Raw genomic sequence first — 25,216 nt, 5'->3', positions numbered from 1 at the left:
GGAAGCGGTAGTGAGGGGCGAGATCATCTTGTTTAACGCTTAGGTGGAATCTTCAGCCCAATTAACTTTCAGCCTCCTTATTAATGCTAATTTGTTTCAATTCCTCATCTTCACAAGCCCTTTGGTTCCCAAGTATTTCTGGAAGATTTTATGCATCTTCATCTGTGAAGACAGATACTAACTAACTGTTTAGTTTCTCCGCCATTTCCCTATTCTCATCCATTAATATTTCTGTCTTTGCCTGCAATAGACCCATATTAGTCCTTGTTAATCTTTTCCTTTTCATAGACTTACAGAAATATTAAAGTCCGCCTTTCCATTTATTGCTAGCTTGTATTTATATTGTTCCCTTTCTTCGTCAGTTTCTTGATCATCCTTTGCTGATTATAAGCTACTTCCTTTTATCAGTGGAGATGTCTTCATAAGGTAATACCTTTTTGCTCACAACATATTTTAGAAGAACGTGTGTCCATTCCTTTGCACAAAAAAGCCAAACAATCCTGAATTTTGATAGTGAAGACTGCAATGTTCTTCTGTCAATCTTCTCTGTAGCTCCCATTTCCTCCAAAATCAATGGTAAGTTCAACGTTCAGAAAGGAAAGCAACATTCCAATTTATCCAATCCACCTTGAAGTTGATAACAATAGGCAAAGTTGTGCTTTCAGATAATTTATTTTGAGTACCACACCAAATTCCAGGTAATTGTGTACATCTGAAACCTGGTTTGATCTTCAGCACGTTTTATGAATTGCATTTTGGAAACTGTTCTTTAAATATTTATTGCTGCAGGGTTGAAAATGAAGCCAACGTGTCCAGACAGTACCAATATTTATCACACAAAGAATTCACTCAACTTAAATATTAAGTTCACTTGAGAGCTGTCATGAGAGTCACAAATTTGGAATGTGAGTAGGTCACTGGTATTACCAATTACATTATTGCGTGAACCTGACCAGACCATGTTCAGGCAAATTTACCACCTGAACACTATCAATTATCTACAAGTCAGACATGATCTACAAACCCTACAGTTCAATACACAGTAGCTGCCAGATGATGCACATGCATCCACTCAAATACTATCTCTTTTGTCAATTGAAAAACTTTTCACATTCTGACTTGCCTTGCAGATAACATAGCATTATTCACAACCTCGCCCCTCACCTGAGGTGTGGTGATCCTCAGGTTAAATCAGCACCAGTCAGCCATCCCCCCTCAAAGGGGAAAGCAGCCTCTGGTCATCTGGGACTATGGCGACTTTATTTCCCATCCTTTAAATCCTTTCACATAAAAACAGAAAAATACTGTCCCTTCCATAACTTGGTCCAGTGTGACATAATCTTGGTCAGATGCTGTTCCAAAAACTTGCATTTATATAACACCTCTAATAGCGAAAAAAATCACAAGCAATTTAGAGGCATAATCGAACAAAAACTAAAACAAAGTCAAAGGAGATCTTAGGAGGATGAATAAGATTTTGGTTAAAACACCTTCAAACCTTAAAGCGAGTCTTAAAAGAAGAGAGAACTGAAGAGGCCATGAGGTATATAGAGAGAATTTCAGACTTCAGTGAGAGCATAGACAACTGAAAGAATGTCTGTTAATAATGGAGCATCAGGACAAGGAGGAGCACAAACTATTGCTACGTGCCAGACCTCTGCATGAGCCATATTTATTTCAGCAGAGCAATTACAAAGAGAAACAACCAGATACAAAACATTAATCAAAGTCCAAACAGTGGCCAATAAGAATGACCAACATGAGGCAAATTGGATGGATACGTTATACGTGGAAACTTGACAACTTTCGGAATAAAGAATTCATGACTACTGTAGCAAAACTAAGATTCATTCAATCTGTAATAAAAGACATAAACGTTACCGAAAGGCACTTTAAATTAAAGCCTATTTAATACCGGCAGATTGGTATGCACACAGCCCACACAAAATTATGTAACTTGATCACAATAATCTTTATTAGTGTCACAAGTAGGCTTACATTAACACTGCAAGTAAGTTACTGTGAAAATCCCCTAGTCCGCCACACTCCGGCGCCTGTTCAGGTACATGGAGGGAGAATTCAGAATGTCTAATTTATCTAACAAAAATGTCTTTCAGGACTTGTGGGAGGAAACCGGAATGTGGTATTATCATGCATGAAGGTAATGTACGGGTTCATGAAATGTGTACAGACAGCCATTAAAGGGAGCTTATCCTAGAAGTATATAAGGGATGACACTGAGCCTTGTGGGACAGAAGGTTGGAGTAGGTGGTAGGAGCAGGAGCTGGCTAGGAGTACTGAAGATAGTGAGAGAGCATGAGAGTAGTTAATGAGTTAGTGAGTTAGATGAGTATAGTTTAATGTGTGTTTAATCAACTGTTAGTTCTTAGGGATAAGTGTTGAATCCAATTTTAGTGTTAAATCAATAGTTTTGTTAGTTTACAAGACGCGTTGTTCTCTGATCAACACTCCACATCAAAGCCATCTGGTTAACGCAGAGAACATACCGGGGCTCACGGACTCAAGGAGCAGACTCCGCACAGACAATGACCCAAGCCAAGAATCAAATCCGGGTCCCTGGCACCAGTGATAATGGTTGCTTTAAGTTTGTGGGTTTGCTACAGTCTCCCACATCAACAGAGGTCAAATGATTATGTCTCACCACCCTGCACAACCAACGTTTTTGAGTGCTCAGAGGGTAGTGTTGAAATGCTTTGCAGAGAGGCTTCCCATCTTCTTAGACATTGTTGATTCAACAAGGAAGAGCAGAATCATTTCTCCAAGTAAAATCCCAGTTTCAGGCAGCATGGTAGCACAGCGATTAGCACAGTTGCTTCACAGCGCCAGGGTCTCAGGTTCGATTTTTGATTTGATTTGATTTATCATTGTCACATGTTTTAGTATACAGTGAAAAGTATTGTTTCTTGCATGCTGTACAAACAATGTAAACCGTACATAGGGAAGGAAGGAGAGACTGCAGAATATAATGTTACAGTTATAGCAAGGTGTAGAGAGAAGATCAACTTAATACGAGGTAAGTCCATTCAAAAGTCTGATGGCAGTAGGGAAGAAGCTGTTCTTGAATCGGTTGGTACGTGAACTCAAACTTTGGTATCTTTTTCCTGACGGAAGAAGGTGGAAGAGAGTATGTCGAGGGTGCGTGGGGTCCTTAATTATGCTGGCTGCCTTTCTGAGGCAGCGGGAATTGTAGACAGAGTAGATGGATGGGAGGCTGTTTTGCGTGATGGACTGGGCTACATTCACAACCTTTTGTAGTTTCCTGCGGTCTTGGGCCGAGCAGGATCCATACCAAGCTGTGATACAACCAGAAAGAATGCTTTCTATGGTGCATCTGTAGAAGTTGGTGAGAGTCGTAGCTGACATGCCAAATTTCCTTAGTCTTCTGAGAAAGTAGAGTCATTGTTGGGCTTTCTTAACTATAGTGTTGGCATGGAGGGACCAGGACAGGCTGTTGGCGATCTGTACACCTAAAAACCTGAAGCTTTCGACCCTTTCTACTTCGTTCCCATTGATGTAGACAGGGACATGTTCTCCACTTCGCTTCCTGAAGTCGATGACAATCTTCTTCGTTTTGTTGACATTGAGGGAGAGATTATTTTCGTCGCACCAGTTCACCAGATTCTCTATCTCATTCCTGTACCCTGCCTCGTCATTGTTTGAAATCCGACCCACTACGGTGATGTCATCAGCAAATTTGAAAATCGAGTTGATGGGGAATTTGGCCACACAGTCATAGGTATATAAGGAGTATAGTAGGAGGCTGAGGACACAGCCTTGTGGGGCACCGGTCTTGAGGATGATTGTGGAGGAGGTGTTGTTGCCTATCTTTACTGATTGTGGCCTGTGGGTTAGGAAGTTAGGAAGTTCAGGATCCAGTCGCAGAGGGAGAAGCCGAGGCCAAAGCCACAGAGTCAGGAGATGAATTTCGTAGGAATGATGGTGTTGAAGGCTGAGCTGTAGTCGATAAATAGGAGTCTGACACAGGTGTCTTTGTTATCTAGGTGTTCAAGGGTAGAGTGCAGGGCCATGGAGATGCCGTTTGCTGTGGACCTGTTGCAGTGGTAGGCGAACTGTAGTGGATCAAGGCAATCCGGGAGGCTGGAGTTGATTCGTGCCATGACTAACCTTTCGAAGGACTTAATGATGATGGATGTCAGAGCCACTGGAAGATAGTCATTAAGACATACTGCTCGACTTTTGTTTGGCACAGGGATGATGGTCGTCTTCTTGAAGCAGATGGGGTCCTCAGATTGTTGTAAAGAGAGGTTGAAGATGTCTGCGAATACCCCCGCCAGCTGATCCAGCAAGACCTGAGTGCTCATCCGGATACCCCATCCGGGCCAGTGGCTTTCGTGGGTTGACCTTCGAGAAGGCTGCTCTGACGTCTGCAGTGGTGATGGATTCCTTTATATCATATCTGGCTTTCTTGTAGAGGTCAGGGTCGCCTGACTTGAACGCCTCAGACTGAGACTTCAGCAAGCAGTGGATATCACTGTTAATCCAGGGTTTCCGGTTGGGAAACACGCGGATTTGTTTCTTTGGCACAGTCTTCTACACTTACTAATGAAATCAGTTACTGTGGTGGCATACTCGTTCAGGCGGGTCGCAGAGTTTTTAAATGCTGACCAGTCCACTGACTCTAAGCAGTCCCGTAGGAGATCATCCGATTCCTCAGACCAACAATGCACGACTTTCGTTGATTCCCGCCTAGGTCACTGTGAGGAGTCTGCACATTCTCCTTGTGTCTGCGGGGTTTTCTCCAGGTGTTCTATTTTCCTCCCACAAGTCCTGAAAAACATGCTTTTAGGTGAGTTGGACATTCTGAATTCTCCCTCTGTGTACCCAAACAGGCGCTGGAATGTAGCGACTAGGGGATTTTCACAGTAACTTCACTATAGTGTTAATGTGAGCCTACTTGTGACAATAAAGATTTTAAAAAAGAAGCAGTCACAGAGTTCAACAGAATGATGGAATAGAATCAGAGAAGGACTGCAGTACAGGAGGAGGCCATTTGACACATGTTCTCTGCAAGAACAACTCAGTTCCACTCCCCACACCATGTCCCATAGCTCTGCAAATGTTTTCTTTTCAGATAATGATACAATACCCTTTTGCAAGCCATTATTAAATCTCCCCCTCCCCCCCCCCCCTCCCCCACCCCCACCACACCCTCAGACAGTACATTCCAGAAAATGCATTTCTCTCCTGTTATGGAAACATGGTGAAACATTTCCACTGCAAAATGTCAGAAAGAGGTAAAAATTAAATGGGAACAGGACAGCAACAAAATTCATTGTGATCGACATTTTCTGGTAAAACTTAGGGGAATCATTTCAGTGGCAATGATACAATCCAACATCTGCAAACCAGTGCCACGTGAGTTTTGGCCAAGACAGAAAGGAATTTTAAAAATTGGTGACTGGAAAAATGAATTGTTTTATTAACAATCTTGGATTTCACAGCACAGCAACCTGTTTTAAAATGGATTTTGGAGAGCTATTTAACTGGTTCCATGTTTTATGAATAATGAGTGACTGCAGGGCATTTGAAGATAGCTTCTCTGGCTGAAAGAAAATGAATGTGTCCCGAACAAAATAAATTTCTCTTTCATCTTCGTACAACAGCAAAAGGAGTTTAACACAATAAGCATCAACCCATCTTGGCTAAACAAAACATTTCACAAGAGAATGAAATGACCCAAATTTTGAGTTATCAAAAAAATGTGTTTCACCTTAGATTTTGAGGGTAATTTAAGATCAACACGGCTCTTCACACACAACAATTTGCTCTCTTTCCCTTTCTACAAAATAGCAATGCAGAACATGGAAGAACTACTTAAATGGCGCTATAAGTAACAAAGCAGCAATAGTAACACCTGAAATATTACTCAATATCACAGAATGCCAAGATCACAAGTTTGGCTGAGGGTCCCCCATTGTACATGTTTAACTGATGAGTCAAGGCAATGTCTTCAAGCAGATGCTAGGCAGAGTTTGTACCATTTTGTGAAGGGGTGGGTGAGGAGTGGATGCGTGGGAGGAAGGAGGAAACTGCAGGGATTTGCCTGCCCCTTGGCAGACGGCCACAGGGCACAATGGCGCAGGTCTGGTGCAGGCCACCCGCGGTCCTTTCCTGATCTCAAGTGAAAATAGTGATCAATTAAAACGGCAAGAACCAATTCATTGATGCGTGCACAAAACTTGAAAACATGTCGTTCTTTTGATGGGAAGTGAAAGTTGTCCACCTGAACTCAGTAACTTCTCAAAGTACAAGATGGATTTTGCTGCTGTGTTATCTGATTTCACAGAAACTTCACATAAAAAGAAACAGAAAGGACAAAAATAGTGTGCATTTAGTGAAGGAGCCAAACTAAAAATCTGAGACATACGATTACTTAACTTTTTTTTCAAATCATTTTTATTGAAAAATGTTGTATTTATATAACAACGAACCGCAATAAAATATCAACAATAACAATAACAGTCATAAACATTCGCCCATCCTTAATGAACAACAAAACATATTAACAACAACTTAAGTTAACACAATATTAAGTTAAATAACCATAGGGGAAAAAAAATAGAAACAGTAAAGACCCCCCCCCCACCCCCGATTGACCAAGATACCTATCTTTGAGCCAGAAAGTCCAGAAAAGGCTGCCACCGTTTATAGAACCCTTGTACTGATCCTCTCAGGGCAAATTTGACCCTCTCCAATTTTATAAATCCCGACAGGTCACTGATCCAGGTCTCCACACTTGGGGCCTCGCATCTTTCCACTGCATCAAGATCCTCTGCCGGGATGAGACTAAGCCTCGCACAGGAAGAGGAAGAGTTGACTCTCTCCAAGGCATCCGCCCAAGTCCCATCCACTATCTGCTCCCCTAGTTCCCCCTCCCATTTAGCCTTCAGCTCCTCCACTGACGACTCCTCCACCTCCTGCATTACCTTATAAATGTCAGACACCTTCCCCTCTCCGACCCACACCCCCGAAAGCACTCTGTCCATCGACCCCCCGCGAGGGCAGCAAAGGAAATTCCTCCACCTGTCGCCTAGCAAACGCCTTTACCTGCAAGTATCTGAACATGTTCCCTTGGGGGAGCCCAAATTTATCTTCCAGTTCCCCCAGGCCCGCAAACCTCCCGCCAATAAACAGGCTCCTCAATTTACTGATGCCCACCCTTTGCCACCCCCTAAACCCCCATCAGTGTTCCCCGGGATGAACCGATGATTGCCACCCAATGGAGCCTCCATCGAGCCCCCTGTTTCCCCCCGATGCCGTCTCCACTATCCCCAGATTCTTAGGGTCGCCGCCACCACCGGGCTCGTGGTATACCTCTTAGGAGAGAGCGGCAACGGCGCCGTTACCAGGGCACCCAGGCTCGTACCTCTACAAGACGCCATCTCCATTCTTTTCCACGCCGCCCCCCCACCCCCCATTACCCATTTACGCACCATTGACACATTGGCCGCCCAATAATACCCCAAAAGGTTGGGCAGCGCCAGCCCGCCTCTATCCCTCCCTCGCTCCAGGAAAACCCTCTTCACTCTCGGAGTCCCATGTGCCCACACGAAGCTCAGAATACTGCTAGTCACCCTCCTAAAGAAGGCCCTGGGGATGAAGATGGGCAGGCACTGAAAGAGGAACAAGAACCTCGCCAGCACCATCATTTTGACGGACTGCACCCTCCCCGCCAACGACAATGGCAGCATGTCCCACCTCTTGAACTCCTCCTCCATCTGATCCACAAGCCTGGTGAAATTATGCTTGTGAAGAGTCCCCTAGTCCCTGGCCACCTGCACCCCCAGGTACCTAAAACTCTCCCCTGCCCTCCTAAGCAGGAGCCTACCAATTCCCTCCTCCTGGTCCCCAGGGCGCACCACAAACACCTCACTCTTGCTTAGATTTAGTTTATAGCCTGGAAAGGTCCCAAACTCAGCTAGCAGCTCCATCACCCCCGGCATCCCTCCCACCGGGTCCGCCACATACAGTAGCAGGTCATCGGCATACAACGACACCCTATGTTCCTCCCCACCCCGCACCAAACCCCTCCACCTCCCTGAATCCCTCAACGCCATCTCCAACGGCTCGATTGCCAATGCAAACAACAAGGGGGACAGGGGGCAACCCTGCCTGGTCCCTCGGTAAAGCCGGAAGTACTCCGACCTCCTCCCATTCGTGGCCACACACGCCATCGGGGCCTCATATAGCAGCCTCACCCATCTAATAAACCCTTCACCAAATCCAAACCTCCCCAACACCTCCCATAAGTACCCCCACTCCACTCTATCGAAGGCCTTCTCCGCATCCAGCGCCACCACTATCTCAGCCTCCCCCTCAATCGCCGGCATCATGATGACATTCAACAACCTCCACACATTCGTGTTCAGCTGCCTTCCCTTAACAAAACCTGTCTGGTTCTCGTGTACAACCCCTGGCACACAGTCCTCTATCCTGGTGGCCAGGATCTTTGCCAGCACCTTGGCATCAACATTAAGGAGAGATATGGGCCTGTATGAACCACACTGCTGGGGGTCCTTGTCCCTCTTTAAGATGAAAGAAATCAGCGCCCGCGACATCGTCGGGGGAAAAGTCCCCCCTTCCCACGCCTCATTAAGTGTCCGCACCAGCAAGGGGCCCACTAGGTCCACAAACTTTTTGTAAAACTCCACCGGGAACCCATCCGGCCCCGGCGCCTTCCCTGACTGCATCTGCCCGATCCCCTTAACCAGCTCCTCCAGCTCAATCGGCGCCCCCAACCCCTCCACCTGCTCCTCCTGCACCTACGGGAAAGATAGCCTGTCGAGAAACCTCTCCATTCCCCTCCTCTCCACCGTTGGCTCCGACCGGTACAGTTCCCCGTAAAAGTCCTTGAAGACCTCATTCACCTCTACCCCCTTCCGCACCACATTCCCACTCTTATCTCTCACTCCAGCAATTTCCCTAGCCGCATCCCGCTTGCGGAGCTGATGAGCCAGCATCCTACTCGCCTTTTCACCATGTTCATACACTGCCCCTTGTGCCTTCCTCCACAGTGCCTCCGCCTTTCTAGTGGTCAGCAAATCAAATTTAGCCTGTAGGCTGCGCCTCTCCCCCAACAATCCCTCCTCTGGTGCCTCCGCGTACCTCCTATCTACCTCCAGCATCTTCCCCACCTGTCTATCCCTCTCACTCCTCTCCCTGTGTGCCCGGATGGATATCAACTCCCCACGAATCACTGCCTTCAAGGCTTCCAAGACCATCCCCACCCGGACCTCCCCCGTATCATTCACCTCGAGGTACCCCTCAATACTTGCCCGGACCCTCCTGCAAACCTCCTCCTCCGCCAACAACCCCACATCCAACCGCCACAACGGGCGCTGGTCCCGCACCTCCCCCATCTCCAACTCCATCCAATGCGGAGCGTGGTCGGAGATTGCAATGGCCGAATATTCGGCCTCCTGCACTCTCGGAATCAGTCCCCTACTCACCACAAAGAAGTCTATCTGAGAATAAACCCTATGCACATGGGAGAAGAAAGAGTACTCCCGTGCCCTCGGCCTCACAAACCTCCATGGGTCCACCCCTCCCATCTGGTCCATAAACCCCCTCAGTACCTTGGCCGCCGCCGGCCTCCTACCCATCCTTGAACTGGACCGATCCAGTGAAGGATCCAACACCTCCCCCCTCCAGGGAATCAAAATAATAATGCCGCTCCAAATAAGTTACCCACGAGCACGCAGGCTGCAACATTCCAAACTTTATTTTCTTCTTATAGAGCACCTCCTTCGTCCGATTAAACCCGGACCGCCGCTTAGCCACCTCCGAACTCCAATCCTGGTAGATCCGTACTACCCCATTCTCCCAATTGCTGCTCTTCACCCTCTTGGCCCAGCGCAGCACACACTCCCGATCACTGAACCGGTGGAACCTCCCCAGCACCGCACGCGGGGGTTCATTCTCCTTAGGCCTCCTGGCCAGTACTCTGTGGGCTCCCTCCAGCTCCAGGGGCAGATGGAAAGATCCTGCCCCCACTAGCAAGTTCAGCATCGTGGCCACGTAGGTTGTCAGATCCGACCCCTCCAGCCCCTCCGCAAGGCCCAAGATCCTCAGATTCTTCCGCCTCATGCGGTGATCAAGCTCCTCGAAGCGGTCTTGCCACTTCTTGTGGAGTGCCTCGTGCCCCTCCACCTTACTCACAAGGACCACGGCCTCCTCCTCTCGTTCAGCGGCCTGCGCCTGCAATGCCTGGATGGCAGCACCCTAGGTCGTCTGAATCTCCGAAAGCTTTTTATTCGTTTCCTGCAGAGAGCTCAGCACCTCAGCCTTAAAATCTGCAAAACAGCGCAGGAGAGCAGCTTGCTGCTCCTGCGCCCACAGCCTCCACTCCTCTGGTGCTCCGCCGGCCGCCATCTTGGAATCCTTCCCCGTTTTTTCTGGGGAGCTGCTGCCGTTTTTTCCCCCTTTCCACTCCGAGTTCGAGTCATGAAATGTGGAGAAAGTTGATCACCACACCTTCTACCGCCGGGAAACGTAGAAAAAATTCCGTTTTGGGCTCTAAAAAGAGCCGAAAAGTCAGTTTGAATCGGGAGCTCCCAAATGTGCGGCTTCCTACGTCATCGCCGCCACTGGAAGTCCGATTACTTAATTTTTATAATGGAATATAGAAACAGGAATAGGCCATTTGCCCCTCAAGTCTCTCTTTCCATTCAGTGAGATCATGGCTTCTCTTTGACTTACCTCCACAAGCTTCAAAATTTCAGTGTTTTGTTGTACCACTTCATCGAGAGTTCAACGTGGAACGGGCTGGCTCTGTTATAAGTAGATTAAATTGATGGAACCATCAATTCACTAGACACGTGCTTTAAGATATGAACAGTGGTTTTAATCTACTTACAAAAGAGCCAGCCTGTTCGACGTAGAACTCTCAATGAACTGAACTGAAGCATTGGTATTTATACAGCAGTCCAGGGGGAGGAGTCGTGGGCGGAGCCTAGGGTGGAGCCCTGTACAAACTCCTAAGCATTCCCAGCGCTACTCCCCCTAGTGGTCGGGCAGCACAACTGCACTTATCAATGCATGGTCTCATGTATATACAATAGAGTGTGAATTACGGAGTTACATTCACCACAGTATGTATTTAAGATGTAGCAGCCATCTCTTTCAGAGAGGTGTGCCATGTGAGCCAACCTCAGTTTCACTTCGGTGTGGAGCAAGATACAGACACAAAGTTCTAATGTGTTGAAGCTTTTCATCCATGTTCACATATGCCTAGAATTAATAAATGAACTCCCAATGTGTCCCTTACGAGTGATTTGTGTTTTTACATAGCACAGCACTGGTTCCTTCCAAACGACTTACTTAGCCTGGTAGCAAGATTCATTTTTTGTACAACGCGGTGAATAGTTTAGATCATGTTTAGAGATGACACTCAACGTTTCGGTCAGATTGCAACTGAGCCACAGTGCGCAGAGTATTGAACTTGCAGCGTGGCGACTGGACGGGAAAGCTTTGAAGACTCAGGGCGGGGGTCCTCTGTTTCTGAGATGAAGCGTTGACACCAACGCAGAATCCGTGGACTTTGTTTCCACGACAGAAAAACCGCCGCTGCATCCAGACGGATTTTGCTACCGTTGAAGGGCTAGCACCAGTGCAGTGTGGAACACAATCGATTCCAATGAAAAACATTGCGGATTCGCCGGGTCCATGAATGACACTTGGGAGGCTGACAAGCTGCAGCTGCACATACACATGTGTGCCCATACAGCTGATGGGTCAGCTGGGGCAAGGGGGCACCCAGGGGTGTGCCCTGAGGGACACCTACACGACCCATGGCACTAGGTTCAAAGTGGGCTGTTAGTAGTGTGTGCAGCTGCATGGCTGCCTTGCCGGCTGCAACAATGGTGCTCTATGCCCGTCCACCCTGATCTAACAGCCACCTCCAGGCCACCCGCGCTACACCACCCCCCCGGCCAACGGCATAACTCTCAGCAAACTTTGGCAATGTTGGACGCCATCCGTACCCCCTCCCTCAGCAACAGCCAGTTTCACGATTTTTAGAAGCACAAGTGAACCACGCCATGGGGAACTCAGCCCATCGGAGGCCTGAAACAGAACGCAGACCCTCTGCAGCTCTGGTGTCTTCAAGCTTTCCATCCATTTACATAGATGTTCACATGCCTCGAACTAATAAATGAACCCACAACATGTTTGCAAAAACCATTATTAGTGTTTGCTGCTTTTAGATCATTGTTGACACACATGACACATTTAATCAAGCATGTGCAGACTCCCAAAATTCTGCTGTCATCTTTACCATCAAAATCTAGGCCATTACTTTACAACATAGAACATACAGTGCAGAAAGAGGCCATTCAGCCCATCAAGTCTGCACCGACCCACTTAAGCCCTCCCTTCCATCCTATCCCCATAACCCAATAACCCCTCCTAACCTTTTTGGTCACTAAGGCTAATTTATCATGGCCAATCCACCTCAAAGAACAAAGAAAAGTACAGCACAGGAACAGGCCCTTCGGCCCTCCAAGCTCGTGCCGACCATGCTGCCCGTCTAAACTCTAAACTAAAATCTTCTACACTTCCTGGGTCCGTATCCCTCTATTCCCATCCTATTCATGTATTTGTCAAGGTGCCCCTTAAATGTCACTATTGTCCCTGCTTCCACCACCTCCTCCGGCAGCGAGTTCCAGGCACCCACTGCTCTCTGTGCAAAAAAACTTGCCTCGTGCATCTCCTCTAAACCTTGCCCCTCGCACCTTAAACCTATGCCCCCCCCCCCCAGTAATTTACCCCTCTACCCTGAGGAAAAGCCTCTGACTATCCACTCTGTCTATGCCCCTCATAATTTTGTAGACCTCTATCAGGTCGCCCCTCAACCTCCGTGGTTCCAGTGAGAGAACCTCAGGAGCATGAAAATCAACTTCAAACAAAAGAGGTTGAGGAGGGCGGGTAGAGGTGGTGGTTGGAAGAGAATGTGCCAACTGATATTGGACACAAAATGTCGTAGTCCACCATTGAAATGATTCAATAAATGTTAGTTTTGCTGGCTGGACAGAATGAAATACAATTGTTCACCAGAGTCTTTGAAGGACATTTGTTTCACAAAGGTTAAAATGAAAAAGAGTGCCAGTTCACCCCAAAGCAACAGTTCACGACATGCTGTAAACATAAAATTGTCGAATCCCCTGGTCTGCCTGAAATGCGCCATTTTGATAAAACTCTTGGAAGGAATATTTTACAACACCATCACAAATGATTGCCAGGTGGGTCGTCATTATTTCCAGCATTTAATTGAGCTCCAATACCTGCCTTGCCTGAGATCGCATAATGCTGTAAATGGACAAGATCTTGCACTTTGATCGTAATAATATTCTCGAGAAAGCCTGGATAAAACACTTTGCATGAGAATATGAAGGAAGGGAGGGATCGTCATGGACGGTACACCATAACTCAAAGCCCTCTACCGACCCCCTTAAGGCAAACTTTACCAACTGGAGAAATTCGTATAGGTCCCCCAACTGGGCCATAACCCCGGGTGGCGTATCCAACTTCCAATTCAAAAGAATCTATTGCTGCCCCCCCCCCCCCCCCCCCCCAAAAAAAAAGCATCTCTGGCACCTCCAAACCACAACAATCGTCACCAAGGGGTTCAGCTTCACCTCAGAGTCACCATGTCCGGCAGAGTAAAGGGGTGCTCCAAATTATTTTTGCTAATTTTCACTATTGCAATTTTGGTCCATGGATAATTAATGATTTTAAGGACAAGCACCTTACCTTTAATTTAAAAGAGGAAGCTCCAGCATTGTGTGCTATTTTGGTCTGACATCAGTGATGACCCGGAGTGACTGGCTTGGCTGGTGGCCAATGAGCTGTCCCCAAGAGCTGGTTCTTTTGGGGGACAGGCAGTGATTGGTTCTGCTATTTGTGAAATATTCCTCAGTGAGACCAAGTTTTGCTTTACTTTCATTTTTGGTTTAGAAGGCTGGAGGTGGACTAACGGTAATGGCATGTAGGTGGAGGTCATACGTTAGATGGCTCCCTCGAGTCTCTGGTTTTTGGACTTTTACCCCGGTTTCAGGGGTAGTTTGTGAACGAGTTGGTGTGGGAAGTTATAAGGAAGGCATGAAATGTTGAAGACCCAGATGAAGGATGCTGGAAAGAAGGGTGCGAGCAAAGTTCTGCCGTTGAGCGAGTCCGATAGGAAGAAAGAGATGAGGCCTGCATCACCCGTCACAGTGAAAATTCTGACCGATGTGAAATGAAAAAATGAAATGAAATGATGTAATGATGTCGGGCGAGTTCAAGAGGCCAAGCATATGGAGGTGCTGCGGAGGGAGATTATTACTGAAATGAAAGAGTGGGTGGAGGAGGTGATTGTCCCGGTAAAGGTGGCAGTGACAAAGATGTCGGACGAGGTGCGGGAGCAAGGAGAGAAGTTGAAGGGGTTGGAGGAGGCATTGCCACAACATAGCAACCAGTTCAGGGGCAGTAAAGGGGCTGGTTTAGCTCACCAGGCTAAATCGCTGGCTTTTAAAGCAGACCAAGCAGGCCAGCAGCACGGTTCGATTCCCGTACCAGCCTCCCCAGACAGGCGCCGGAATGTGGCGACTAGGGGCTTTTCACAGTAACTTCATTGAAGCCTACTCGTGACAATAAGCGATTTTCATTTCATTTCATCCCGATGGATGAGGAGCTGTGGAGGGTGGCAGAGACGATAAAAGGGCTCAGAGCTACAGTGGAGGACCTGGAGAACAGGTCAAGGAGGCAAAATCTGCAAATCGTGGGCTTGCTAGAGTGGGTGGAGGGCCGGAGACCGAACAAGTACTTTGTAAACATGATGGCAGAGTTCATGGGGGAGGGAGGAGAACCCACCCGTTACAGGTTGGACAGGCTACATTGGTTGCCGAAGCCTAAAGCAAATAAGCCACCAAGGGCAGTTATAATTTGACTTCACAAGTTCCACGGGAAGAATACGGTCTTGAGCTGGGTGAAGCAGAGACGAGAGGTGAAGTGGAAAGGCGTTGGTCTACGAACATACCACAGCAGAGCTGGCAAGAAGGTGGATGACCTTTGGACTGGTGAAGGTGGCATTGTGTAGCAGCAGAGTGAGATTTGGAGTGGTCTACCCTGCAACGTTCAGAGTGATGCAAGGGGTTCTCGGACATGATGTCCGAGGTGCTGGGTGTGGAGGTGGTTCCAAATCCAGAGGTGGCTATATTTGGGGTGTCGCAAGGCCCAGAAGTCGAAGGGGTGAGAGAGGTTGATGCTTTGGCCTATGCATCCCTGATAGCCCGGAGACAGATTTTGTAGGGTGAAGGGACTCAGAGCCACCAAAAGCGTGAGTGTAGGTCAGTGGCCTAGCAGAAGTCCTGAGGTTGGAGACGGTCAAGTTTGTTTTGAGGGGTTCGGTAGAGGGGTTCACCCGGAGTGGAAGCCGTTTATCAATATCTTCAAGGAAGATTGAGGGGCCAGCGAGGTAGGGAGGGGGTTTGCGGGGGGTATTGGGAGGGGGTCAAAATGGGGAAGGTGAGATGTGATGGGGGGTTGATATCAAGGGAGCAGGTGGGCCTGGTCGATCAGAGCTGTTTTGCTATTCTTCTGATGTTTGTGTGTATATGTGAATTAAACAGCCTGAGGCAATTCCTTTGAGTGAAGGCCCAGGTTAATGAAAGTTGAAGTGACTCTCCAGAGGGATTCCTACGGCCTGTGAGTACTGGCTGAATGCGGCTGCCAGAAGATTATCCCTAACAATACATCGTCAGATTTGATCACTAAGTATCCTGGGAGGACAGCCTGCTGCAAAGACTTCAACATCGAAGCAAAGATTCTCTCTTTTCATCTTAATCATGATTATTCCCCTCCCGTGATTTATTTTATTCGTCCACGGGATTTGGGCATCGCTGCCTGGGCCAGCATTTATTGGCCATCCCGGAGGGTAATTAAGAGTCAATCACACTGCTGTGGGTCTGAAGTCACATGTAGGCCAGACCAGGTAAGGATCGCACATATCCTGACCTAAAGGACAGTAGTGAACCAGAAGGGTTTTTACGAAAATCAACAATGGTCTCATGGTCACCTTTAGACTTTTAATTCCAGATTTTTATTGAATTCAAATTTCACCATCTGTCATGGCAGGATTCCAACTCGGGTCCCCAAAGCATGCATGACTCTGGGTCTCTGGACCCAGTCAGCGACAATACCACTACGTCACTGCCTCCTGATTGGGTAGAGGGTTGGCTGGTGAAAGGGGGGGTAGTAGATTAGCTGAACATTATTCCATTATAATTGCATTCCATTTCAACCTTGTTTCTGTTATAAATAAAGTAATTGTGCTCAACTTACAAACCTGGTGGCTATAACCTATCGGGCAGTCAAGAGTCAATTCTGCAAATTGTTTTTGAATTATTGGTTAATTCACTTGTGTGGAATTCTGGGGTCTGTGGGGCTGGAATCAACCGTGCACTAGCCCAGGGCGTCGTAATGCTATACAGCATCTGAAGACCTCTGAACTTCTGGTCTTTTCAGAACTATACCCCTTCATTCCTCATAACAAACCTGCACCACAGTTTTTCCACTACTTTTCTAACCTTTCAACAACAACAAAAAAAAAAAATAGGGTTCCCAGAACTGCATACACAAAAGCTTTAATTGGACAAAGGTATTCTATGCATTAATACTGCACCCAATTTATATTATCAATAATAAAAATCAAGAAAAACTCTCTCGGGTTGTGTGACTTTGGACCTCTGCCTCAGAAGGTGGTGGACGCAGAGTCACTAAATATTTTTAAGGTGGAGGTAGATAAGATTCTTCTTAGACAAGGGAATCAAAGTAGAATCAATTGGAGTAGATGGGAATGGGGAATTTGAAACACAAACATAACAACCATGGTCTTATTGAACGGTGGAGCAGGCCTAATTCTGCTTCCATCTCATGTGTTTGTATGTAAGTGCTAATAATTAATCCCATGCCAAATGTCATGCATAAGTTATAATATTCAATCAATCAACCTTTGATTTATTCTCCGTTGTCTTACCATCTAACGTACCTTAGATGAAATCAGCTAAATCACATGTTTCCAGTCAAATAGTTCATAAAAAGGACGAGTGATTTGGAAACTTTAAATAAGTCACCATTCACAATTTTCTTTTATGTATTAGTTCTGGTAAAGCACGTCTGCCATATTTCTACATGCAGAAAAATTATCCAGCACTTACCTTTCGAAATGATATCAAATAGAATGTATCTCCTCTCCTACGAATGGCTTCAAAAAAATCTGGATAACGTTTGTCTGGAGCATAATACACCTGCAATTCACTCCCCGGGTTTCTGTGAAGGAGAAAAGAAAGAGTTAAAATATGAGGAGGATGTAGCAATGTTACTCAAGGCCAGATCTGTGGGAATACACAGTGCAAAGGATTTCAATTTATTAGCTTGGAAATATTTTCAAAGATAAAATAACTACTTTAAAATGCATTAATGGGATGAGACTGTCACTGGCAAGCCCAGCATTTACTGTCCATTGCAACTGCCTTTACAAAGGTAGTGCTGTGTCTCTTGAACTGCAGTGCGTGGTATAGATACGCCCACAGTGTTGTTAAGAGGGGGTCCATGATTTTGATCTGGCAGCAGTCAAGGAACGGCGATATAGCTGCAAGTCAGGATGGCACATGACTCATGTGGAAAATTGCAGGACATGATGTTTTTATGCATCTGTTGTCATTGTTCTGCGAGGTGGTGGTCGAAGTCATGGGTTTGAAATACCCTGTCAAACAAACCTTGGTAAATTATTACAGTGCATCTTGTAGATGGCTTTCTGTCCACTATGCACTGGTGGCGGGTGGAATGGCAATCAATCAAGCTGTTTTGGCTTGGATGGCATCCAGCTTCCAGAGTGCAGCACTAATTCTTGTCAATTAGAATATGCAAAGAAGCTAGAGTAAGGCCCATCTTGTTGATTCCCGTATTTCCTATTTCTCTTGCTTTATCATTACCATTTTTGGTCCATGGATCTTTAATAGAAGCATACATTTAAGTCGAACAGAAGAACTCAGCACCTGAGAAATTGGAGGGATTCAGTTTGATCGATGGACTGATGGCCAACTGGAACTGTATTCTGCCCGGCAACTGACAACGATTAGATCCTGCCAGGTGTTTTTTTCTCAGAGAACTCAGCAGAAAGCTCATGGACGCTGAGAGTTGCTCGCTCCCTCTCTTTCAATCAAATGTTTCTTGCCTGCTATTTCTGAGTCTGCAGAGAAATCTCGAGACCCCAGTGAAAACCATTACAGACTGAAAGCAAAGATGTCCAACTGGAGACCTTGACTGAAAGAATCTAAGTGCAAGACATCCATCTGAAACAGAGACTTTTATCATTTTACTTCTAGTATTAATTTTGCACCCCTCTTTTCCCTCTGTGTTGTGTGTCTTGTGCATGTGTAGAAGGCAAGATGTTAAAGGAGTGGGAGGTTAGATATTAGATAATAATTAACCAGTTGCATTTGTTGCCTATTTAATTATAGTTATTTCTTTAATAAAAGTTAACTGTGTTAATATTTACACGGGCAGCACAGTGGTGCAGTGGTTAGCACTGCTGCCTCACGGCGCCGAGGTCCCAGATTCAATCCCAGCTCTGGGTCACTGTCCGTGAAGAGTTTGCACATTCTCCCTGTGTTTGCGTGGGTTCCGCCCCACAACCCAAAAGATGTGGAGGGTAGGGGGATTGGCCACACTAAATTGCCCCTTAATTGGAAAAGAAGAATTGGGTACTCTAAATTTATAGTTAATGTTTATGTTTACAAACTAGTGTCTGTAGTTATTGGCCAGCCAAAGACCAAAGACTTTGGGTATTTTAAAAATTATTTGTTAATTTCAACTGTGTTGTGGGGCTGGAATCGACTGCGCAGCAGCCCAGGATGTCGGACGGAACACTAGCTAGAAATATAAAAATGGAAAGCATCAGTTTCTACAGATATTTGAAAAAGGAAAGAGTAAGTAAAGTAAGTGTTGGCCCTTTAGAGAGTGACAATGGGGAGTTCACAGTAAATAATAATGAAATGGAGGGTGAAATGCACAAATATTTTTCCTCTGACTTCACTATGGAGGATACAAAAATCATCGAGTGAAGCTGTAAATCAAGAGGAGGAAGGGAGAGAGAAACTTGGTGAAAGTACTTGGCTGCAGTCACTGTACTGACCAAACTGACACGGGCTGAGGGCTGACAAGTTTCCAAGTCCTGATGGAGTTCCTCCTGAGGTGTTAAAAGAGATGACTCATGAGGCATTAGATTGTTTGTTGTTGTTCATTTTCCAAAATACACTGGATTCTGAAAGGTTCCATCTGACTGGAAAATACAACTTCTCTATTCCAGGGAGGTAGTCACAAAACTGGAAACTACAAGCCAGTTAGCTTGACATCTGTCATGGGGTAATTGTTGGAGTCAATCATTAAGGTAATTGTTAGAATCAATCATTGAGGAGGTTCTAGTTGAGCACTTTGACAAATTTAAGGTAATCGGGAACAGTCAGCATGGTTTTATGAAAAGGAAATCATGTTTCACCAATTTATCGGAGTTCTCGAAAGGAATAACATGTGCTCTGGATAGACTGTACTTGGATTTCCAGAAAGCATTTGATGAAGTGCCATTTCAAAGGTTATTGCAAAAAAAATAGAAGTTCATGGTTTAAGAGGTAATTTATTAGCCTGGATTGAAATTTGGCTGGCAGAAAACAGGGGGTATGCACATTAGAGTCTTTGTCCACTTTGGCAAAGAGTCATCCAGACTCAAAATGCTCCGTTATCTCTCCACAGATGCTGTCAGACTTGCTGAGAATGTCCAGCATTTTCTGATTTAGTTTCAGATTCCAGTATCCGCAGGAATTTGCTTTTTATCTAATGTAGTGTCTTTGTCGTATTAGAGGATGTGACAGTGCAGTCCTGCAGGAGTCTGTGCTGGGGCCTCAACCTTTCACAATTTATATCAATAACTTGGATGAGGGAAGTGACGGCATGGCAGTTAGATTTGCAGCTGACACAAAGATAGGTCGCAGATTATGTTCTGAAGAGGACTTAAAGAGGCTGTAGACAAATATTGATAGGTTGAGTGAGTGGGCAAAGATCTGGCTGATGAAATCTAATGTGGAAAATGTGAAGTTGTTCACTTTGGCAGGAATAAAAAAAAGAGCATTATTTAAATGGAGAAAGTTTGCAGAATTCAGAGGTGCAGAGAGATCTCAGGGGTCTAGTGTATGAATCACAAAATGTTAGTATGCAGGTACAACATGTAATTAAGAATGCTAATTGAACGTCATCCGATATTACAAGAGGAATTGCACATAAAAGTAAGGATGTTACACTTCAGTTAACAGGGCATTGGTGAGAAGACATCGAAAATACTCTGTTCAGTTTTGGTCTCTGTATTTCAGGAAGATGTAAATGTGTTGGAAGCGATTCAGAAGAGATTTACTAGATTGATACCTGGAATGAGCAGGTTGTCTTATGAGGAAAGGTTGCAGAAGTTGGACTTGTTTCTGCTATAGCTTAGAGAATGAGGGGTGACTTGATTCAAGTATATAACATCCTGAATGGTCCTGACTAGGTGGAAATGGAAAGGATGTTATCTCCTGTGGGTCAGTCCAAAACTATAGAACCCATAGAATCCCTCCAGTGCAGAAAGAAGCCATTTGGCCATCACTTCTGGCCGATCCTCCAAAAGAGCACTCTATCTAGGCCCACTCCCCCAACCACTATCTGTAGTAACCCCCCCACCCTCCCCTCCATTGATCATGGTCAATCCACAGAACCAGCATATCTTTGGACTGTGGGAGGAAACCAGAGCACCCAGAAGAAAGAAACCCATGCAGACAAAGGGAGAACGTGCAAATTCCGGACAGATTGCCACCCGAGGTTGGACTCAAACCCAGGTCGCTGGCACTGTGAGGCAGCAATACTAACCACTGTGCCGCTGTTTTAAAATCACGGGAGCACAAGTGGATAGCACTGTGGCTTCACAGCGCCAGGGTCCCAAGTTCAATTCCCCGCTGGGTCACTGTCTGTGCAGAGTCTGCACGTTTTCCCAGTGTCTGCGTGGGTTTCCTCCGGGTGCTCTGGTTTCCTCCCACAGTCCAAAGACGTGCAAGTTAGATGGATTGGCCATGATAAATTGCCCTTAGTGACCAAAAAAGATTAGGAGGGGTTATTGGGTTACGGGGATAGGGTGGAAGTGAGGGCATAAATGGGTCGGTGCAGAGTCGATGGGCTGAATGGCCTTCTTCTGCACTGTATGTTCTATGTTTGTTCTATGTTCTATAGTGACAAAGTTGGTTTTTTAGCCTGCGAGGGAGGGAGGTGCCACCAAGATGATATCAGACATCCTGAAGAGAGCAGAAAAGTTAGCTTGAAATTAAACTGTGACGGTCGATCCAGGGAAGAAGGATTTAAATACAATTAATTTCAGACTGAGCTGAAGGAGATTTTCTTCACACAACAGGACAACTGGAATGGACTTTCTGTCTGAATTGGGGAGGTTAAATCCCGAGAATCATTGAAAATATTTTACAGGCACATCAATAAAAAAAGGAAGGCTTCAATGGCAATAAGATCAAAAAGGAAAGACGTGACAATTGCTACAGGTGACAATAGAGGGGTGGCAGAAATAGTAAATAATTATCTTGCTTTGCTATTTAAAAAAATTAGAATACGATAGTTGATTGATGAAATGAATAATGAGATACATACATTAAAATTTTTTTAAATATATTGCACAAACAAACTCAAGGAGCACAAAACCCCAGGTCCTGATGGATTGCTCCATGTATTTTAAAAGATCTAAAGAGGAGGGAGCAGAGACATTACCACTCATATTTAATAATTTCTCAGAAACAAGTGCAGTGTCAGAGGACTGGTCAATAGCTAATATAATTCCTGTATTTCATAAGGGAAACAGAGCGGTTCTAGGGAATTGTAGACCATTCAGTTTATCAATGTTCGGAAAAATAATGGAATTCTTTCTTAAGGAGAGAAGAGAGGAACATCTACAAATTAAAAATATAGCAATGAATGGTCAGCATGAATTTCAAAAAGTAAACACTTGTTCGTCCATCGCTTTTTAGGTTTTTGAGGAGGTAACAGGAGTAGACAAGGCTAATGCAGCAGATGTAATCATCTGGAATTGCAAATGGTCTTCGCTAAGGTGCCCCATAATAAACTAACAAATAAAGTTAGAGAACGCAGAGTCAGGGAACAAGTCAGAGAATGGATTGCCAGCTGACTTCAGGACAGAAAGCAGAGAGTGGGGGTAAAGGGTAGTTATTTAGAGAGGCAGTTGGTGGGCAGCAGTGTTTCACAAGGATGAGTGCAAGGGCAACAGCTATTCACAATTTACATTAACTGTTCAGACTGCATTCAGAAGCACCATTTCTAAATTTGCACATCACACCAAATTGGGGTTGGGGAGTCAATACTGAGGAGCCTGCAACAAATGACAGGAAGACATGAATAACTTGCAATGTGGCCAATAATTGACAAATAAAGTTCAACACAGATAAATGTGAGGTAGGGGATTTCTGGTGATGGATATGTGCTGAACGGATGCATGAAAGATGGCTCTCCTCCTGGAAGCCTGAAATTAGGCATTTTTAATCCAAAAATAGACCACTAAAACCAGGAGAAAAAAAAACACCCTCCTCCAACACCACCACAACGAACGATGCATGCCAGGTAACAACCCGAGGAGCCGAAAAGGCAGCAGAATTAGTAAAAGTCTGGAGTGGAAGATTGAAGCGATGGCGAACATGCGGGACGATGAGGATCCAGCCACAGCTGAACGGGTGAGCCACCAGGACATATGCCGGGCTACTCCATTATAAATGAATGGAGGGATCTCCTAGCACAGGAGCTCCAAGTCCTCAAAGACACCATCAAGCTTGAAATGATGGCAATGGTGAAAGTGGCGGGAGCAGAGGTGCTGACACCCTTCAAGAAGCGCTGGAAAAGCCAGATCGCCTCAGAGGAGACAGTGATGGCAAGGTTGCTGGCGACGAAAGGGACGCTAAGTGGGAAGGTCGAAGACCAAGAGAACCTGTCGCGCCGCCAAAACCTCCACATTGAGAGCCTACCAGACGGTACCGAGGGCAGGAACCTTATGGAGTACATGGCACAGATGCTGGGCAAACGTGTTGGAGCGGAAAGCTTCAAACAAGTCCCCAGAAGTTGACAGAGCCCACAGGTCACTCTGGACAAAGCCCAAGGCCGGGGAGCATCACAAAACTGCACCGGTGCCAAGACCTAGAAAAGATCTGGGGACAGAACACCAGAAGTGATCATCTCCCTGGACGCTGAAAAGACCTTCGACAGAATCAAATGGAAATGCCTCATAGCGAGAGGTACTGCAACGGTTTGGGTTTGGACCAGGGTTCACCTCCTGGGTGAAACTGCTATACAGTGCTAGCATGGCGAGCGTACCGACAAACAACACCAGCTCTAAATACCTTTGGCTGCATGACACAGGGATGCCCACTATCCGCGCTGCTGTTTCCTCTGGCAATCGAGCCACTAGCGATCGCCCTAAGGGCTGGAGAGGTATCCAAAGGGGGGGCAGACAGCATAGAGATTCACTCTATGCAGACCAGCTCCTTTACATCTCAAACCCCTGGACCAGCACAGAAGGGATAATAATACTCTAAAAGGAGTTTGCAGCCTTCTCGGATTACAAGCTTAACCTGAACAAGTCCGAGCTCTTCCCTGTGAACTTGCAGAGGGGAGGGACAGGGCTGGGGGGGATTTGCCATTCAAGCAAGCCCAGACCAAATTCCGCTACCTGGGGATCCAAATAGCCCACGACGGATCCACAAATGGAATCTGACATCTGGTGGAGGATGTCAAAAGAGAGCTGCAGAGGTGGGGCCAAACCCATTCTGCCTCGCAGGAAGAATACAGATGATCAAAATGAAAATTCTTTCCAGGTTCCTCACCTTGTTTGGATAGATCCCTCCCAATCCGTATCCCCAAGGACTTTTTCAACTTAGTTAACAAACTAATCATAGCATTTGTGTATGTGTGTGTGTGTGTGTGTGTGTGTGTGTGTGTTGGGGGGCAAGGAAGAGCCCGAGGATCCGAAAGAACGTCCTACAAAGGAAAAGAAATGTGGGAGGCCTGGCTTTCCCGAAGGTACAGTTCTACCACAGGGCGGCACCGCAGAAAGAGTACGGGGATGGGTGAAGGAACCGGGGAATGAGTGGAGGAAGCAATACCTGAACAGAGTGGACATGCCAGTCGTTGTTCTTGGGTTAGAATTCCTGCACAGGGACGTCCTTCCAAGCCCAGCCCCCCCCCCAGTCAAATTTCAAGGAGCCCAGTGGTAGTAGCCACACTCTGGACGTGGTATCAAATAAGGCAACACTCGAGCATGGTACCAAATGAGCCTAACTGAAATGTCCACCATGGCCCCCACCTGCAAAAACCTCAGGTTTACTCCCGCAATAATGGACGCCACCTTAAAAAGGTGGAGACAGGATGAGGGGACACTGACGGTTAGGGACATGTACAAGGACTATAGAGTAGTGACTCTGGAAGAACTAATGGAGAGGTTTTGGTGAGCAAGAACAATGACCCGAGATACATTCAGGCCAAAAACGTCCTCCATATGGTAACAACAAGTACCCCCAGATACCAGGACACTCGTTGGTATAAGAACCACTGGACGTGGGCGACCTCGTAAAGGGAAACTGTGCGGACCTGTACAGGCGACTGTTGGAAGAGGCATACTTCCTCCTGGACGAGACAAGGACAAAATTGGAGGAGGAACCAGGCACAGAGATAGGGGGAGGACTCTGGATCGAAGCATTGCACAGGGCGAACTTTGCCTCCATATGTGCAGGGCTAAGCCTAATGCACAGGGCACGCCAGAATCCGAATGAGTGGGTTCTTTCCGGAGATGGAGGACAAATGTGAACAATGTCAGGGAGGCCCGGCCAACCACACCCACATGTTTTGGGCTAGTCCCAGACTTGTTGGATACTGGCCAACCTTCTGAGGCAATGTCCAGGGTTGTGGGAGTGAGAGTGGAGCTATGCCCAAAAGCGGTGGTTTTCGGAGCTTCACATCAGCCAGAACTCATCATGGGAGGGGGGCCAACGCCTTAGACTTTGCCTCCCTGATGGCCTGCCAGAGAATCCTGCTCGGCTGGCGATCGGCAGCACCA

At 46.3% G+C, this 25,216-nt stretch overlaps 1 protein-coding gene across 1 annotated transcript in view; it reads right to left on the bottom strand.

Annotated features, from left to right (window-relative positions):
* Window positions 1-25,216, bottom strand: part of atf6 (activating transcription factor 6) — a 440,428-nt gene that overhangs the window by 222,474 nt on the left and 192,738 nt on the right. The window contains exon 14 of the mRNA XM_038795101.1: window positions 17,235-17,346. Coding sequence (XP_038651029.1) covers window positions 17,235-17,346 — 112 coding nt within the window. The remainder of the gene's footprint in view (window positions 1-17,234; window positions 17,347-25,216) is intronic.

The sequence above is a fragment of the Scyliorhinus canicula genome, chromosome 4 (assembly GCF_902713615.1).
Source record: "Scyliorhinus canicula chromosome 4, sScyCan1.1, whole genome shotgun sequence".
Classification (NCBI taxonomy): Eukaryota; Metazoa; Chordata; class Chondrichthyes; order Carcharhiniformes; family Scyliorhinidae; genus Scyliorhinus; species Scyliorhinus canicula.
This window is presented reverse-complemented; position numbering and strand designations above follow the sequence as displayed.